The 19,202-nt window shown below is 28.4% G+C and overlaps 1 protein-coding gene across 2 annotated transcripts in view; it reads right to left on the reverse strand.

Annotated features, from left to right (window-relative positions):
• Positions 1 to 271: 271 nt before the first annotated feature.
• LOC129907274 (semaphorin-2A) overlaps positions 272 to 19,202 on the reverse strand; it is a 293,539-nt gene continuing 274,608 nt past the window's right edge. For both annotated transcript variants that reach the window (XM_055983391.1, XM_055983393.1), the window contains 5 exons: positions 6,243 to 6,564; positions 5,964 to 6,127; positions 5,701 to 5,853; positions 5,053 to 5,161; positions 272 to 1,096 (listed from right to left, as the gene is read on the reverse strand). In XM_055983391.1, coding sequence (XP_055839366.1) covers positions 1,028 to 1,096; positions 5,053 to 5,161; positions 5,701 to 5,853; positions 5,964 to 6,127; positions 6,243 to 6,564 — 817 coding nt within the window. In that variant the 3' untranslated portion in view covers positions 272 to 1,027. The remainder of the gene's footprint in view (positions 1,097 to 5,052; positions 5,162 to 5,700; positions 5,854 to 5,963; positions 6,128 to 6,242; positions 6,565 to 19,202) is intronic.

The raw sequence follows: 19,202 nt of genomic DNA on the forward strand, positions 1-19,202 counted from the left end.
ATTTATTCGATATGAAAAATTGCTGAGAATGAGTTTGTTTTTTTTTTTTTAATTTCTTAATAGAATTCTAATTTAACAAAAAAGCTGCAAGAAAAATTAATAATTCTTTTTTTTTTTAATTTATTTTTCTATTTTGATGATGACGATGATGATGATGTTAGAGGTGAAGATATTGTGGAAAATGTGGCTATAATTTTTTTTTTTTAATAAAATTTTTCTTATTTAATTTTGTTATATCTATTTTTTTTAGTTTTTTTTTATGATAAAAAATATTTTTTTTGTTTAAATTAGCTAAAGTTTTAGTTGAGTTTTCATGACAAATATAATAATTAGGTTTTTTTTATGCATGAAAAATTAATTAAAAAATTGAAAGTTATTTTTATGATGAGTGTTGTCGTGTTGTTGAAATTATTTGTTTTTACTTATGTCTATCAGTACTGCGCCGAATTTAAAAGTATTTGTTTTTTGTGTAGAAAAAAATTTAATATTTGATTTTGTTTTTTTTTTTTGTATTTATTTTTGCTGGATGTTGAAAGTTGATGAGTCTATAATCTCAAAATATTTTGTGTGGCCGCTGATGGTTTTGGTAGTATTCTATTTTTGTTCGGGCGACTTTTATAATTTTTTTATTTTTAAGTTTTTTTTTTTTGATGATGGTGTTGTTATTGTAACCTTTATTCAGTACTTTATGGTATTTTTTTTTGTTTTTTTTATTTTGTGTGGTTTAGGCAAAAAATTTATTTTTCAAAAAAAAAAAATAAAATAAAATTCATCGATATATCACTATAAATAACATTTTTAGTCGTCCTTTGATGTGGGATAAAAGTTTAATTTATTTTTTTCTTGTGATTTTTTTTTATCGTCAGGACAAAGTGATATAAGTTTAAATTTTTGTGGAAAAAAAAATTGTCAATGAAAAAAAAACCTAGACTTTTGATGTGGTGGTGGTGATTGTAGTGATAATGATGGATGAATAACTTATTTATTGAAAAAGTTTTATGGACGAAATTGAAAGTTTATTTTGATATCAGACATTGTTTTTACGAAATACTTCATTGGTGTGTTGATTGCTGAAGTTTTGTCGGGTGGAACATTGCTGTAAAAGAGAAAATAAAATTTTTATTTAGTAAAAGTTAAAATTTTGAAAAGGTTAAAATAACTTTTATTTTGTGTCTCATTGCTTATGACAATACAGAAATTAAGGAGGAAGGTACGCAAGACTTAAAAAAAGTTGAAATAACCCGGAAGTCCATCTGTCTGTCTGTAAATCCGATATTCTCCGAAACGGCTTTTTCGATTTCACCAAAACTTTTTGTGAAGCACTTTAACTCAAATATAAGCCAAAAATAAAATTTCGAAAAAAAAATAATTTTTGGATTTTGTCAAAACTGCATACTTGTTTCGGAGGGCAATTTGAATTCAGATTTTGTTTTATTTAAAAAAAAAAAAAACGAATTGTATGTTTTTTTTTTGCACCTATATATAATAGATATACATAGTACCTACCTACATTTCCCGAATTTCTATATTTTCGTGCGACCCAGTCGTGCATTTTATTTTTATTAATCCTGAGATGTAGATATGTATTTTACGTATTTTTTGAAACAGGGAAGAACACAACTAAAGGAAAAATAGCAAATTGCCCGTGATGGTTAAAACTTTCAAGGACTTAAAAGAAAACATAAGAAAAATGATATAGGAATAATTTGAATTTGAATCGAAAAATCTCAGAATTTACTCACAAAAAACGCGTTTTGTCCTTATCTTAAATAGAGAAGTGTTTGGCGAAAAAAAGTTCACTTAAACTATAGCTGAGTTTATATTTCTTGCATTATCTATTATTTTATGTTAGTAGGAAAATGATACACAACCGTTTAGAATTTATAGCAATGTGAAAAATAACTTAAAAAAAAAAAACAAAAATAATTAAAAATGCATTTGAGGTTCAATATATATGTATTAGACTGATTCAAAAAATAAAATGCACGACTGGGTCGCACGTACTTGCTCTTGTAGTTCACAGTATCTTTATCTTAAATATCTATTGGAAATTTAAGATTTTGTAGAAAAAAAAAAATCAAAAAAAAAAAAAAAAAATCAAAAGTTTAAAAATTAAATTAAAAATTTTTTTTTTTTCAAAAATGTTTTTAAAAATATTTTTTTTTAACATTTTATACCTAATGATCTCTGTAAATTTTAAATAAAATAACTAATGCTTTGATAAAATATATGAACTTAAAAAATATGTCAATTTTCGAAAAACGGCAACGCTATATTTCCATTCTCCGCATTTTTTGAGAAAAACTAAAAACGCAGTTTTGTTGGAATCAATAAGAGTATTGCGCACACCAAATTTGATCAAAATCGTTAGAGCCGTTTTCGAGAAATTTGCAATACCTCGAAAACGTTATATGGGAGGTATGCGTTAAAATGGAGATATTAAAAAAATAAAAAAAACGGGTCTAGGGAATTACGTAAAAATCATCTGTACGAAGTTTAAAGCAAATCCATCCATCCGTTTAGGCCCTAGCTCGATGTACAGATGGACGCACAGACGAACACACGCACAGACGCACAGACCGACGGACGGCATGACGAAAACCACTTTTTTGATCTTCTCCATCATCGTAATGTTGGTTTTGATTAAAACCTCGATTTTTTTTTCTACACGAAACCAATACTTGCCCTATAGAGCAAGTAAAAATTTTTTTTTTTTGTTCAAAGCATTGTTGAAAATATTGTTGGAAATGACGATAAAAAAAATATAGGACACCAAATATGTCCTTTTACATTAATGTTTACTCATGTTTAAAAATTACTGATTTATAAAAAAAGCAGAAATATCGAAATCCTTTACTTATTAGTAAATCCAACATGAACAAAAACACCTTAATTAAGGAAAATGTAAAATATCAATGCCCATTATATTTAAAAAATCAAATATATAAAGAAAACCATAATAAAATACATTAAACAAAACTTTTACGTGTTTTGTAATTTTATATACTATTTATCTATTTAGAAATATCTTATTTGTAATAAACCATTCGATAAACTGCCTTATAAAGCTTCAGATTTGTTTCTCCTAGAAACAAAAGTATACTTTTCTTATAGTTTTTGATGTGTTGAGTTAGAATCCGAAGTCAAAAAAATTCTATCACGTGAGGATTTTAAGATATTCTCATTAAAGTATCACAAAATCAAGTTTTTTATTAGAAAATCTCAATAAAAACTACTATATCTCACAAACCAGAGCTGACCGAAATTTTTTGAGTTCGGATTCAAAATCAGCACACTAAAGTCTATTAAAAAAGTATATTTTTGTTCTAGGGAGAAAGATATATTAATTTTTAGAGATAAGCTTTTTTTATGATAAGATATGCCAAACCTACTAAACTTACTTAAATTAAGATATCTCGGAGAAGAAAAGAGATATTGAGAAGATTGAAACTGAATTTGAAAGAAAAAAATAAGTTCTTTTATAAACCGTAACAATTTTAATTGAAAAATATTACATTATGCCAAAATATTTCTTCGAAAACAGCAAAAAAAATGGGGTTTTGAGATTTTTTTACGGGAATATCTAAAAAACGTGACGTGCTAGATCAATTCTGACTTCGGATTCGGAATCAGCATACAAAAATCCTTTAGAAAAGTATAGTTTTATTTAAAGGAGGATTTCCTTGCAGACCAGTGTTATTAGGTTTTTCAAAAAATTTGGCAAAATTTTCGAATATTTGTATTCTATGTTGTGTTTTGGTTTCACAGATCCTTTTATATAACTCTCAAAACCCTAATACTATCATATTAGATTTCTCCAATAAATTTGAATTATTCATTTTTTCAACTAAAAATTATTTTAATTAATTTTTCGCGACCGGTTTTTTTAAATTTTATAAATGCAATTTTGTAGAGCGTTCAATTTTATACAAGAAAATGATTAAATCTAGCCTTTTTGATGAACCATTATAAAGATAAAAAAATCTAAACACAAATACACAATTTTTCCCATACAAATCGTATGGGAAATAGAAATTTGCGATGCGGCGGTACTAAATGTTAACATTAAGGGCTGAAACTTTTACAGTATTTTTTATTGTCATTTCCAACAATATTTTCAACAATGCTTTGAAAAAAAAAAAATTTTTTGAATCAGTCTAATATTTATATAATATTTAATATACCTAAACAATTTTGATAATAAACACAAATATTTAAAAAATATTGCATACTTTTGAGCGACAGTATAAATTTGTGATTTTCTTTCTAAACGGGATCTCTATGTACAAATTTCTAAAAGAAAAATTATTCAATTTTTGTGGCTTTAATTTAATTTCTCGTATCACAAAGAATTTTTGTAAAAATACAGACAACAACACCAGTGCTGAAATCAAACTTTGGTTTTAGAAGGCAATTGACCGGCAAAGCCGTCAAGACTCTTATCATTCCAGTCCTGCTAAATGGTGCAGAGGCATAAACTTGGACAAAGGCGGATGAAAGTATTTTGACAAAAACAAGACTTGTTTAAGTTTAAATGAGATCCTTAGAATTCAAAGCGGCAGATGTCATATTCTCATCGCTGCCATGTAAAACGACTCTATTCTTGTACTCAAATTATGCAAAATTGAAATTATGGTGTGAAGTGTGAGGAAAATTTTATATCGCATTCATATTTTATATTAAAAGAAAATTCGCTCTACCTTTGTCATGTGTGAATGTATTTCGCTCCTATAACAAATATTAAAAAGCAATTATCTATGCCTCCTCCAAACTAAATTCAATATTCTAAAAAAAAAAAACTTTACCAAAACTACTGGCCACCAACTTTACTTTGAATATTAAAAACAGCACAAGTCCTTTAATGTCAACTCGAAAACAAATTTGCCATTATGATGAAAAAGACCACCCTCATATTGAACTTTAACGGAAAACCTTTAATTGTCCTTAATTACAATATAATTGTCTCCAAAGTTTGAAAATCTAATATTCTTTCTAATTTATGTACATATGTGTTCAAGCACCTAAAGTTCAACTTAAAATAAATTTACTTACCGCTTGCGTTTTTTCCCACGACTTCATAGCTGATTTGTATTTTTCAAATTCATGACACCAATCTGCATAGATCTTTTGATAATCGTTACTTTTATTTGGCGGTGTGCATCTAAAAAATATCAAATAAAAAAATTAGTTAAAATAAAAAAGATAAACCAAATAGGTACATTGAGTGAGAAATGAGTTTATAATATTCTACTCAATTAAATAAATAATAAAAAATAACATTTAAAAGCACGTCACTCAATTGAAATGACACCAGAAATTGAGAAAACCCAGAAATGGGATTAAATTATTATCCTTGGAGAGAGGAAAGGTAGGTATTTATAAATTGCTGTTGGGAAGTCTAATTCAAGGAAGAATGAAAAAGGAAGTACGAGAATAAACGAAACCACTTTTTGAATAATTACTTAGAAAGAGACACCGTCACTTTCAGTGTCATTAATAATTCAAAAAATTTCCTCTTTCAAAATGAAAGTGAAGGTGAATTTCACCAGGAAACTAGATGCAGGATGTCCTGTTTCAATTTAGAAATTACAATTTGTCAGATCGGTGAAATTCACCAAAAAAAAGTTTTGAATTTATAAAAATGGCTAAGTCCTTTGTGGGTTTTGAGGATATGAAATATTATTACTTAATCCAACTTACCTGTGAGCGTCGACGGTTATATTGTAACTGCATAAAAGTGATCCACCCAGATGGCAGTCATATCGTCCGCCATCAGCTTCGTTGACGGATACAACAACCAAGCCACGTTCGGTGGTTTCAATATACTTTGTTGGACTGTATTTAATTTCATAACTGTAACGAAAAATAAAATTAAAATGTTTTTTTAATTAATTAAAATTTTCTAAATTCAAATTTCTTTCAAAGTAATTTGTTGAATGAAGATTGGCAGTCGTTTTACTTACCGTCCTTTATCCTTGGAATGATGATACCAAGTAACTTGTTCATTTTTCAAAACTTCTGGTATTTTAACAAAACAACCCAAATGCACACTTTGTCCATAGGTGACGACAATTTTCTTCTTTAGCACGCTTGAATCACAAATGTCATTGGTGCGGTTACCAACATCCTTTTTTTTTTGGTCATGCAAATATAGAAATAAATGTGTGTGTGTGTGAGTATGAATTACCATAACAATAAATATAGGTAGAAATAGAAATGTGAAGAAGTCATTTTCATCTTACCTGTAATAATCCCATTTTGTAAGGACTACAGACTTTTGCATCTCTATCCCAACCACAATAAGGATCTCGAACACAACGGAAACAACTGTCATAGCGTCGATTGCACATTGCCAAATCGATTTGTTTGATACGATAATCTGTGGCCACATAAAGTGACTTACGTGTCTGACTGATTTCCATTACTTGAATGGCCTCGTTTAAGGCAATTTCAAAGATATCCAACAATTTGGATAGAGATTCACCATTGCGATAATATTGTACGATTTTATAGATGCGACCAAGATTTGTACCTACATAGTAGACAGTGTTTTCTTGATCGATTCTGGAAAAGAAAAAAAGGAAAAAATTGTTCGATATTTTATGATAGTAAAATTATGAATAATTTTGAGTTAAGATTTAATAAAATAAAATATAATGATACGCAGAAAATTTTTTATAAATTGTTGACAGTTTAAAATCTTGGTAGGAAGGTATTATACGATTTGATTGATTGAATTATTAATAGTATAGTATATACATTATATAGTATAACTTCAATCTTGTTTTAGTAAGGTGTTGAGAAAAATCAAGAAAGAAAAAATGTTTGGTTGGAAATATCTCAGGAAACAGACCTTGAAGAAATTTTTAGTTTTTAGTTATGAATAGAGCTTAAAGAGACCTTTCATTTGATGTCTCTTTCGATGGATTTGGAGGAAATTTTTTAAAATGGAATTTTTTGTGGCAAGGGGTTAACCTTGATTTTTTCTCAAAAATCTGAAAAAAAATAAATTTGATATTTTTTTACCGGAATGCATAGGCCTATTCACTGTGAGCTCATATCTGTAAACCAAAACTTGTTTCGAGACTGTGGTTAAAAGATATCGGCTTCGGAATGTAAGGAAAAGAAAGAAAATTAAATAATTATGTATTTGGTCACCTATAGGTAAGCGAATTTTTGGCACTTAGAAAATTATATTTTTGTAAAATTAATAAGTATATTATAAATAATAAATATAATAGGTATACTTATTAATTTTACAAAAATCATGAATTTTTTCTACAGCAATCAAATTAATTTATTATATGGGGCATACAAAAGTAATTTTTTTTTATTAACAATTTTTTTATTTTTATGAAAAAATTTTTTTTCCTAAATTTTTTTATAGAAAAGAAATAATTCTTTATAGTTTATTATAACTGGTCTTAGAAATTTGAAATTTTCTAATAAACCAATATCAAAAAATATCTTTGGCTGTCTAGATTGTTGACAAAAATAGTGTTTTTGGAAGTTCAAAATTCGATATCTCAAAAAGTTTGCTTTTTAGAGCCATTTTAATGCTAGATTCAAATTTATAAAATCAAAGGCCATTAGAAAAGTAAAATTTTGTTTCTATGGAAAAATATTTCTCGCCAACATTACTATCGTTTACGGAAAAATCGGTCTTTTTTTTTAAATTTTTTCTCAATATTTTCTAAAACAAAATTATAGTTTTTCTACATAAATACAAATCTAAATAACTGCATTTCAAACTTTTTAAAAATCAAAAGTTTATTCGGTAACATTTGTAATGAAAAATAGGCTATTTTTTAAAAACTAAATTCGCCAAAAATTTACTTTTTGCTCAAAAATCATTTAAAATAGGTAAAAACATAACAAAGTAATTTTTAACCAGGTTTTGTTAAAATCCTACCATATTTGTAAGAGATAAAAATAAAAAAAAATAAAAAATCGTATTTTTGCTTTTTCTTCAATATTTTCAAGGTTATATAAAAAAAAGTTTTAGACATTTTTACTATCTACAACTTTCAAATTCAACTTATTTCGATAGGAGGTCTATTTTTGACATAAATTGTAAAAAAAACACGATTTTTGACACCCATCCCACTTTTCCGCCCAATTTGTTTGGGGGCAATTTATTTTTCCATTTTCATATACCATTTATTCTAAATGAATTGTTTATTTCAGAAACAGCATAAGTCCATTTTTCCCAAAAAATTTTTTTTTTTTGAAATGTCTCATTTGGGAGACGGACAGAATCCCGAAATCCAAAATCCAGAAAGACCAAAATCCAGAAAACCCTAAATCCCGAAAACCCTAAATCCCGAAAACCCAAAATCCCGAAAACCCAAGATCCTGAAAACCCAAACTCCCGAAAACCCAGAATCCCGAAAACCCAAAATCCCGAAAACCCAGAGTCCCGAAAAACCAAAATCCCGAAAACCCAAAATCCAGAAAGGCCAAAATCCCGAAAAAAAAACAGAAAAAATAAAAAACTCTTCAAAATTGTGTTTCACTGAAATTTTAACTGAAACATAAAATTAAAACCAATTAAAAACAATTTAAACATACAATTATTATAAGTTAAATATTAAAACTCATAATTCTTTTGATTTGAGTTCAACGATTTTTCAACTTAACTCAATCATTACAAAACACTGCTGAAATCACAATAAGAACTTGAAATTATGTAAAAAAGAGATATTAACGGAATCATAAACTTATATTGTTTTTTTACGTAATAACACCTTAATTTCACACTTGGTATTGTTTTCGAAACCGAAATCCCGAAAAATTATGTAAAATGAAAAATTTGCGCAAATTTTTCATTTTATATAATTTTTCGGGATCCCATTCGGGATTTTGGGTTTTCGGGATTCTGGGTTTTCGGGATTCTGGGTTTTCGAGATTTTGGGTTTTCAGAATTTTGGGTTTTCGGGATTCTGGGTTTTCAGGATTTTGGGTTTTCGGGATTTTGGGTTTTCGGGATTTGGGGTTTTCGGGATTTTGGGTTTTCGGGATTTCGATTTTCGGGATTTTGTCCCCAATCCTTCTCATTTATATACCTATAGTTATTCATCTTCTGGAAAAAAATTAAGTATAATACGAAAACTGAAAGGAATGTATGGAAAGATTTCACCCGGTGATAACATTTTTGACTGTTAAATACATGACATTTTACCAGTTTTAAATTATTTTGGCAAACATCATGACACGCGAGCCTTTAAGTTATACATTTATAAAAAGGTAAGGATTTACTCTATCTACTGCTATTTTATTTATAAAAATCGAAAGCTGGGTTCGAAAGCTATAGCTAAATAAAAACAAAAGTTTTACCAAAAAAAATTCGTTTTGAGCAGAAACCGCATAAGTCTAGCGACTTTAAAGGCTTAAAAACCCGCTAAGACTTGAAAAAAAGTTAATATTTTTAAGGTTTTTAAATGCGTCTTTAGCTAGATTATAACTCGGCATACTCTAAATTTAAAGTGTTGTGGAGTTTTAACATAAAAAACAGTTTTTTGTTGCTCCTGAAAAGTTAGTGCTCATGGACTTATGCTGTTTCTGAAATAAACGATTCAAATATTTTCACTAAAATGTTGCTAATAGTTTTTTTTTCTCAAAAATTATTGGCACTGGTGGTTTAAAACCCAATTTAAAGAAGTGAACTACACTAGATGGACTCTTTTAACCTTCAAGAGGTACCTGAAAGTCATGGAAGCCTTGGTTTTTTTTTAGGCTAATACTCAGTCAGACATCTTTCCACTGTGGTTAATCCTAAATAAAATAAACCTCAACTTGAAAAAAACTTGCCAACCGAGAGAGGGAACAACCCAAAGACAATGATAGAGTCAACTGCTATTAAAATACTATCAGCTTAAGGCTATACATATACCTAGTAAAAAAAAAAAAACTGTATCTAAGTTACTTCCTCCTCCTTTTCTTATCACTTTACTAGAATTTTTTTCTGTTTCCATACTGCACTCTAATTTATTTTCCCAAAATAGAAAATAATATTTTCTCTATCAATCCCTTAAACTCCATCTATTCCTCAACATATTTACTGTTTCACTATATTTTTGGGTGTTATCCTTGTTTGATGAATGTTTTTGTTACGCTAGGCATTCACCATGGGAATCGACTTCATAACCCCTGAAAAATACATACACTTTTCTATCTAGCTCCAAAAATTCATGCTGTTTTCAAAATTAATACTCTCCCTCTCTTGTACCTTAGAGATGATATACCAAAAAAAAAAACGCGCAACTCTTCAAAATGCAAAAACGAAAAAAATATAACCGGAAAAGTGTTTTTTTTTTCATTTAGAGATGCTTTTTTATTTATGGCTCTATGTGGTTATTTTGTGGTTGGTATGTTGCTGGTTGTCTATTCATTCCATTAAGTCCTTTCACTTCCCCAAAGAACAATCATTTTTTTTCCAACAGTTTACCAAAAAAAAAATAAGAACAAACGAAAAATAAAGTTACTAAAAATAAATTACAAGTGTCATGTGGGTATGTTTCTATGGATACCTATCTGTTTTGTATATACAATACATAAATGCTCAAGGATAATTAATAAGTATCCTGGGAGCTAAACGCGTTGGTTAAATGTATTTTTATTTTTTTTTTAATTCTCAGGATATAATGTATATACCTATATTTTTTTGCAACAATTGGAATATATTAAAAAAAATAAGGAAAAAGAATTGATATATACAAAATATCCTTCCACATGATGTGGTAGAGTAGAGTAGGCTTGTGAGTGTCATTGAAATATAATAATTTCAATATGTAGTCATGGCTGAGTGGAGACCAAAATGGATTAAAATTTCTCCCAGGAGACGAAATTGATACCAGCAACAAATAAAATAATAATAAAAAAAAAATCACAATATACTTCTCGAAAAAAAATATAAAAAAAAGAATATAAATAATAAATTCCCAAACAATTGCGAATTAAATTTAAAAATAAATCCTTGGGTAGCCAAACGTATATATAAGGATTGGTATTTATATGAAAATAAAAAAGCAAGGATTACGCTCGACAGGATTAAATAATTTAATATTTTATAAGAGTATATTTCCAAAGCGACTCGACTATATACTGTATATTGTCTGTCGTTCTTCGATGGTTACCATACGAATATACCAATTCAAATATTGCACCAGAAGTGATATCGGTTACAGTGCTGAGCGAAAAAAAAACTTAAATTAAAAAAAAAAAAAATTAATTTAAGTTTTAATTTTGACATGATTGTCTTTAAAAAATTGTAACTTTTTTTGTAGGGGTCATACAAATATGGTTGAAGCATATTTTTGAAGGTGAAATGATAAGCTTTTCAATGACATAAAATGAATTACAAGTTTTCAAATAAAAAAATGGATCAAATCAAGATGAAAAAAAAATATTTTTTTTCAATGCATTCAAAAAATTCCAGCTCTTTTCTATTTGTCATACAAACATGATTGATTGGTGAATATTGAAAGCTTGAAAAATCTTTCAGATGATATAAAATTTATTATAAGTTGTCATTGAAAAATATTGACAGTTTTTCATGAAAAGCGTGTGATTTCAAGAAATCTTTTTAATACTTTTTAGTTAAGTTATGTTTTAATTCTTTAATAGAAAAATAAGGCTTATCGAAGATTTCTCGAAGAAAAAAAGACATAATAAAAACGATTTTAAAAGCAGAAATTTTTTTATCTTAGAAACCGATACAAATTTTATTAAAACACGCTAACACATAACTGCAAGACAAGGTTAAAAAAACAGCATATATTTTATTTTCTAACTGAAATGACTCAAAAATGTTTTGTGAAGGAATTAGTCTGACTCCAGATTCGAGAACCTTTATAAAAGTATAACTACAATAAAATGGAATTTAAACTGCCTTTAATTTTTACTTGCGATATAGGTACTATATATCAAGTTATGTATTCGTACAAAAAAAAAGTTGAGATAACATTTTTCCATAACATTACGATGGTAGAGAATGCCAAAAAAGTGGGTCCCGGAAGTCCGTCTGTCTGTCTGTCTGTCAGTCTGTCAGTCTGTCAGTCTGTCAGTCTGTCAGTCTGTCAGTCTGTCAGTCTGTCAGTCTGTCAGTCTGTCAGTCTGTCAGTCTGTCAGTCTGTCAGTCTGTCAGTCTGTCAGTCTGTCAGTCTGTCAGTCTGTCAGTCTGTCAGTCTGTCAGTCTGTCCGTCTGTCAGTCTGTCAGTCTGTCAGTCTGTCAGTCTGTCAGTCTGTCAGTCTGTCAGTCTGTCAGTCTGTCAGTCTGTCAGTCTGTCAGTCTGTCAGTCTGTCAGTCTGTCAGTCTGTCAGTCTGTCAGTCTGTCAGTCTGTCAGTCTGTCAGTCTGTCAGTCTGTCAGTCTGTCAGTCTGTCAGTCTGTCAGTCTGTCAGTCTGTCAGTCTGTCAGTCTGTCAGTCTGTCAGTCTGTCAGTCTGTCAGTCTGTCAGTCTGTCAGTCTGTCAGTCTGTCAGTCTGTCAGTCTGTCAGTCTGTCAGTCTGTCAGTCTGTCAGTCTGTCAGTCTGTCAGTCTGTCAGTCTGTCAGTCTGTCAGTCTGTCAGTCTGTCAGTCTGTCAGTCTGTCAGTCTGTCAGTCTGTCAGTCTGTCAGTCTGTCAGTCTGTCAGTCTGTCAGTCTGTCAGTCTGTCAGTCTGTCAGTCTGTCAGTCTGTCAGTCTGTCAGTCTGTCAGTCTGTCAGTCTGTCAGTCTGTCAGTCTGTCAGTCTGTCAGTCTGTCAGTCTGTCAGTCTGTCAGTCTGTCAGTCTGTCAGTCTGTCAGTCTGTCAGTCTGTCAGTCTGTCAGTCTGTCAGTCTGTCAGTCTGTCAGTCTGTCAGTCTGTCAGTCTGTCTGTCTGTCTGTATAATGAGCTACAGCCTAAACGGATGGACCGATTAATGTCAAACTTGATGTGTATTGTTATATGGCGACTCTCCAGAGGGGTTTTTGGAATTAATTTTTTTGGACCAAAAATAACGGTACTTGTCATATACCGATTTTAGTAAAGTTGAAATTGCTCAAAAACGGCTCCAACGATTTTGTTTAAAAAATTCAAATGTAAGTTTTAAGACAAGGTCTATCTTCTAATGAAAAATTTTTTTTGAAAATCATTATTAACGGTACCTGCCATAGAACCGTTTTTTTAAAATCCGATTATCTCCGAAAGTGCTTATTCTATTTCAACGAAACTTTTTGTGATGAAGAATTTATATAATTTAAATATAAGCCAAAAGCAAAATTTTGAAAAAAATACTTTTTGGATTTTTAAAAAAATTTTGAAAATTTTTTTTGAAAATTAAATTTTTTTGAAATTTTGTGTTTAGATGTTGATCAGTGATTTCTACAAAATGGCATACCAATTTTATTTTAAAACTTTTTTTCCAAGAAATTATTTATAAAAAATTAGTTTTTTAAAAAACGGCTCTAACGATTTTGAAATTTTTTTTTCTAAAAATGCATGTTAGTATATCAGTCAAAACTGCATACTTGTTTTGGGGGGCAATTTGATTTTAGATTTTATATTATTTTTTTAAAAAACGAATTTCCTTTTTTTTTCTTTCCCATACCTATATTTAGATTTTCCAAATTTCTATATAAAAAGTCTTTAAAATTTAAGCAACTTGAACTCTAAGAGCAAGTACGTGCGACCCCAGTCGTGCAATTTATTTAAATTTTTTTCACAAAATTATTTATTTTGAAATATTTGTCTAAAAATAAAAATAAGATAGAATAAAATAAAATAAAATAAAATAAAATAAAATAAAATAAAATAAAATAAAATAAAATAAAATAAAATAAAATAAAATAAAATAAAATAAAATAAAATAAAATAAAATAAAATAAAATAAAATAAAATAAAATAAAATAAAATAAAATAAAATAAAATAAAATAAAATAAAATAAAATAAAATAACATAAAAATAAAATAAAATAAAATAAAATAGGTAAATAAAAATAAAATAAAATAAAATAAAATAAAATAAAAAAAAATAAAATAAAATAAAAATAAAATAAAATAAAAAAAAAAAAAAAAAATAAAATAAAAAAAATTAAATAAAATAAATTAAAATTCATACTGTTTTTGGAGCTCAAAGTCACTTAAAATTTTTTTTTTTATTTTAACTAAATTTTCTATTCATTAAATAATTTTGTATAGGTATAACAAAATTGTAAAAATTAAAAAAAACTTGAACTCTAAAAGTAAGTTCATGCGAATCAGTTGTGCATTTTTTTTTTTTTTGTTATCTCAAGTTGGATTTTATTTGCAACCGTTTAAGTGAAAAAATCGTAAATAAAAACTAAGCAATTTTGTTTCCACCTCACTGTAAATATGATGAGAAAAGGATATTCTTGCCCACACCCATCGGCGACATAATAATACTCATTTGAGTCTCGTCGTTGTCCTTCCTGACACAAAAAAAAAAGGAGAATTGCAATCGACTCCTCGATAGATATAGACACTCTGTGGCATTGTGCAGCGAGAATGCATCTGACATAGACCACCGCATCTCCTTCTCCAACTACCTTCTTATAAGCTGCGTTATTAATTTGCGATTACGAGAATTATTTAATGTATTTCTGAATCATCGGTTCAGCGAAATTTTGTATGAGGATTCAATAGTATCTATCTATATATAAAATAATGTATATTGGCAACCAAATTCATACCAACCACCGCACTCGATTGTACCTACCAATATTATACTCTTCTCTTTCGCTCTGATTTAAATTGAATTTTAATTTAATTAGGACTCAGTGCAGCCATTAATCGTTAATATTGTGATTATGGTGTGCAAATTAATTGTTGGCTATTGAGCAGGAAGTAGAGCTTTGTGGATATATACGGACAGTATTTGGTATAAGCGAGTAAGGACCTACTCTTTACCATCATCATCAAAACATTCAAGATTTTCAAAGCAAAAAGTTGCAAATTAATATTATAATCAATTGGAATTGAAATTGGAAATTGATGATGAATTTGATTACTTGATTAAGTTTTGTTGTGTTGCCAAGCGCCGACACAACTAACAACCCCTTTTAACCACCACCCTTACATTTATGTTATATTGAAATCCACTCCACTCTCGCATAGTCACCAGGAGATTTCTGATGCAGAGAATAAATGCATAATTAATGGCAAATTTCTGTGGAATCCGTTTTCAATTGTTTTATATATGTTTGTGTGGATGCCGGGAGGAGACTGATGCAGCAGGAGTTTGAAGGAGAGATTTTCGAGTGACGGTTGATGGGCAATGGGCATGTGCCAGAAAATTAAGTGCAAACCTAAAAGGATTCGATCCTTTGTGTGTACTGTGTAGTGTATATGGACAGGTGGACATGATGTTATATAGAATAAAATTTGAGAATTCAATTGGTTGCATTTGCTCAAATGTGAAATTGTACTGTTTTAACATTTGTAATTTATCTATATCTATCTATCTACCTATCAACAAGGTAAGCTTTTGTGGATGCACAATAACGCTGAGGTTTCAAATAAATAGATACTATTTCAATTATTTGAGAGAGAATCCTAATTTGTGTGTGGTAATTGACAAGAGTATTCTGTTGGCAATACGAACCAATTCTAAAGGAATTTTAGGTTTTTATAGACTTTTTATTTCATTTTGCCAAGTTAAGTTCTCAAGTTTCATTGAGTTTAAGATTACAGAGAACCTTACAACCTGAATGTATGTAGATTAAAACCTTTTTGAATTCAAAAGGAATGGTAAATACCTAACCACACATTCAGTAAGAAGAACTTTCTAACATTTTGAAGACCATTTATAACAAAGTTATTTGAGAATTAGAAGATTTAATTTTATATTGAACTCGTAATTCTTGAAGCACTTTAAATAAAATTGGAATGTACTTTTAAGATTATTTTGTATATGAGAAGTAAATTGAAGAAGAAATCAAAGTCAAAGATATTTTAAGTGAATATCTATATTTTATATGGAGATTTAATATTAATTGTTTTGAGAAGATTTTTGAGGGAGCCATAGCAATTTACTAGAGATATATTATTCAACTTAATGGCTCTATCAATCAATTTTCAATTTCTTTTGTTTCAAAAAAATATTGGTATATTTAATGTTTCGATAATGCTTCTATAAATATTCTTTAATTAAAATTATAAATAATGTTCTCTTTCTGTATTGTGAAGAAGAAAGGGCTTACCACACTGGAATTCATTTTTACGAACCCAGAAATTTGGTTAGAAATATTCCAAGTAAATCATTTTATTTATTATTCTTCAAAAAGTTTTAAAGAAATCGTAACGAGAATAGAAAACCTTCAGAAACTCAGTTAAATTTATGGTTTTAACTACCATTCTGGTAGATGGAAAATTTTATTATCAACAAATTTGCATGACACGAACACGAACTTACTTCTTTCAAAAGTTTAAGGTACCTAATTTTTTAAAACTTTTTATACACAAAGTTTGTTAATGTAAATAAAAATAAAACATAAATTTAAGATTAAAAAACAAAATGCACACCTGCTCTAACGGTGGCTTCAAATACTAATTTTTTAATCAAATTTTATAAAAAAATAAAATAATGTATGCAACTGTGCAATTCACACGTGGTAGAAGTGAAACCTTAAAAAGTTATCTTTATTGCAAAAAAAAATTTAAAAAAAATCAATCTTTTTTTCCTTCTAACACCATTAAATCCATTTTTTTAAAAGACAACCTATAACAAATTTTGTATCATCTGAAAGCTTAATATTTCATCTTTTATATGACGCTAAATTCATATTTCTACTATGCCTACAAAAAAAGTAAGAATTTTTTAAAGCCAACCATGTCGAAATTTCAAACTGAGCACTAGTGTTACGCTGGTGGCTGGTCATCGGAAACAGATTTCCACAGGTGTTTTAAAGTATTTTTCAAACTTTTCAATTTTAGAGCACGTACATACCTTTAAGTGTGATATATCAAATGCAAGGTAATATAAACATGCGTATTAAAGTTAAATCAAATTCATATGTATTCTAGATCAAAAGATCTAGAAAAAAGAACATCTTTTCACCGTTATCTCAGAATTTTGAATATCGTCGCTATGCTGCCAAAACGCACTAAGGTCCAATTTATTCACTCTCCATTAAATTTAAAGTCGCCATTAAAAAAGGGAAATTTTAAAATTTGTATGCGATTTGACAGATTTATAATTTTTAATGGAGACTTTAAATATAATGGAGAGTGAATAAATTGGACCTAAGTCATATTTTAAGGATTTTTAGATTTAAATGCAAAACGGTTCAGAATGATGATATCGATCTAGTAAAATACCACACTAAGAAATATTTGGCGTACTTTATGAATTATTTGAGGTATATTTTTGCACGAAGTCAGAAAAAATAACTTTAATACAGGCACAACGCACTAAGTTGACTTAGTGCTTTTTACCTGCAACGCAAAAAAAATTCAATCAGTACCAGTTTATAGCAAGAGAAAGCATTAATGAGACTTAGTGCATTTTTCCTGTCTTCAAAACAACATTTTTAAATTTGAAAAATGACTTACAAAGTATCTTGTGAGGTAAATGTAAGAAAAAAGCGGTCAAATGTAAATAGATTAATACAAATTATAAGTTTATCAGCGAGTAAAGACGACTTGAATTTTCTATATGAATCTTAATAACCTTTTAAAAATGAATTAGAATTCTCGTTCTTAACTGGCTTCAAATTAAATGTTTTCGATACGAAAAAAATGAACCGGGAATACTTCAAACTTAATATGAATTTGACCACAATTTTCGAAACTTGAACGTTTTTAAGAATTTTCGAAGAGGGATAAATACTGTTCCTAATTATCTGCCGGTAAAAAAATGGCCAAGACTGTACAGGGTACACCGAACCTCTTAAATTAGCACAACTAGGAGAAAGACCTGATTGATATATGAGGTGTTCAGAGTAATAATGGGTTAAGTCCATTTGAAATTTGTGCATTAATTTGAACTTTGAAAAACCTTTTCTCAAGAACTAAAGGAACTTTTGAAATAAAGGTTTCACAGATTTCTTTCTTGTATATTATTTTATATAGAACAAAACCCTTAATTTTAAAGACCTTCAAAAATGCGACTTATGAATAGAGAAGTGGACTTCACCCTTTATTATTCTGAACGCCTCATTTGTAAGAAAGGTGTTATTCCTGAAATTTTTCATTTTTGGTTTTCATCATTACCATCAAAATGTTAGACAAAAGATTTCCTTCCAGAACTAGATGTATTAGATGGAAGAAATTATTTAAAATTGCTTCCATTTTTAAAGCCTTCTTTTAATAGTTACTTGTTTTTAATTCTTCTACGTTGTAAAATTTCTGATTTAACTAGGTATAATTGAGATTTTGTCTTTACTTTTGTGCTATAATGTTGTTTCCTTTAACTTCATATGCCAGAAAAGTATTCATTACGAACAAATAATTGCAAATCATTACAGGTAAAAGGCACTAAGTCATGGCTTTTTCTACTTTTGTTCTCATAATTATCAGTTTTGTTATTCAAAAACCAAAAAAGTTTTTGGAAACTAATGTCAAAATGTTGAGTTTGTGTTTAAAGTGATTATCTGACAAATAACAGTTAACATTGAATTTTCACAAGAGAAATAATCTTAAAAATCGATTTACTCAAAACTATGTTTTTTGACTTAGTGCGTTTTGGCAGCATAGCGACGATATGATTGATTTTAATGTCGCTTTTTCGTTTCATCTAGTTTCAAATCACTACTTAAGAAGTTTTCACTTCAAAAATTTAAAAACTCAAAAAATCTAGAAAATAATATAGTTCAAAAAGAAAAAAAATACTAGATTTATGCTCTTTTCTTGTTGAGTTTTTCTTAAACTTTTTTGATTATTTTATTTTTTAAATTTTGATTGATTTGGACAATTTTCTACAAAAAGTTACTCAATACAAATTTTCAAACTCGGCTTGCTTTTCATGCGCTATAGACAAAAACTCGAAAGGTAGCAAAAAGATTCGATTTTTTTTCGTTAAAAAAATTGTTGCATCTATAATAACTTATTTATTCCAAAATTTTTAAGAACAGTATCTTGTTATCTTTGTCAGAAATTTTTCAATTAAAAAAAAAAACATTTTTCCGATAGTAAATTTGATTCTCTACAATAAGTTTTAAAATCATTGGTCAGAACTAAATGAGTAAAGCGAAAATAGGTGTTATTTAATCTTGTAAAATTTT

This window comes from Episyrphus balteatus, chromosome 1, assembly GCF_945859705.1.
Source record: "Episyrphus balteatus chromosome 1, idEpiBalt1.1, whole genome shotgun sequence".
Lineage (NCBI taxonomy): Eukaryota > Metazoa > Arthropoda > Insecta > Diptera > Syrphidae > Episyrphus > Episyrphus balteatus.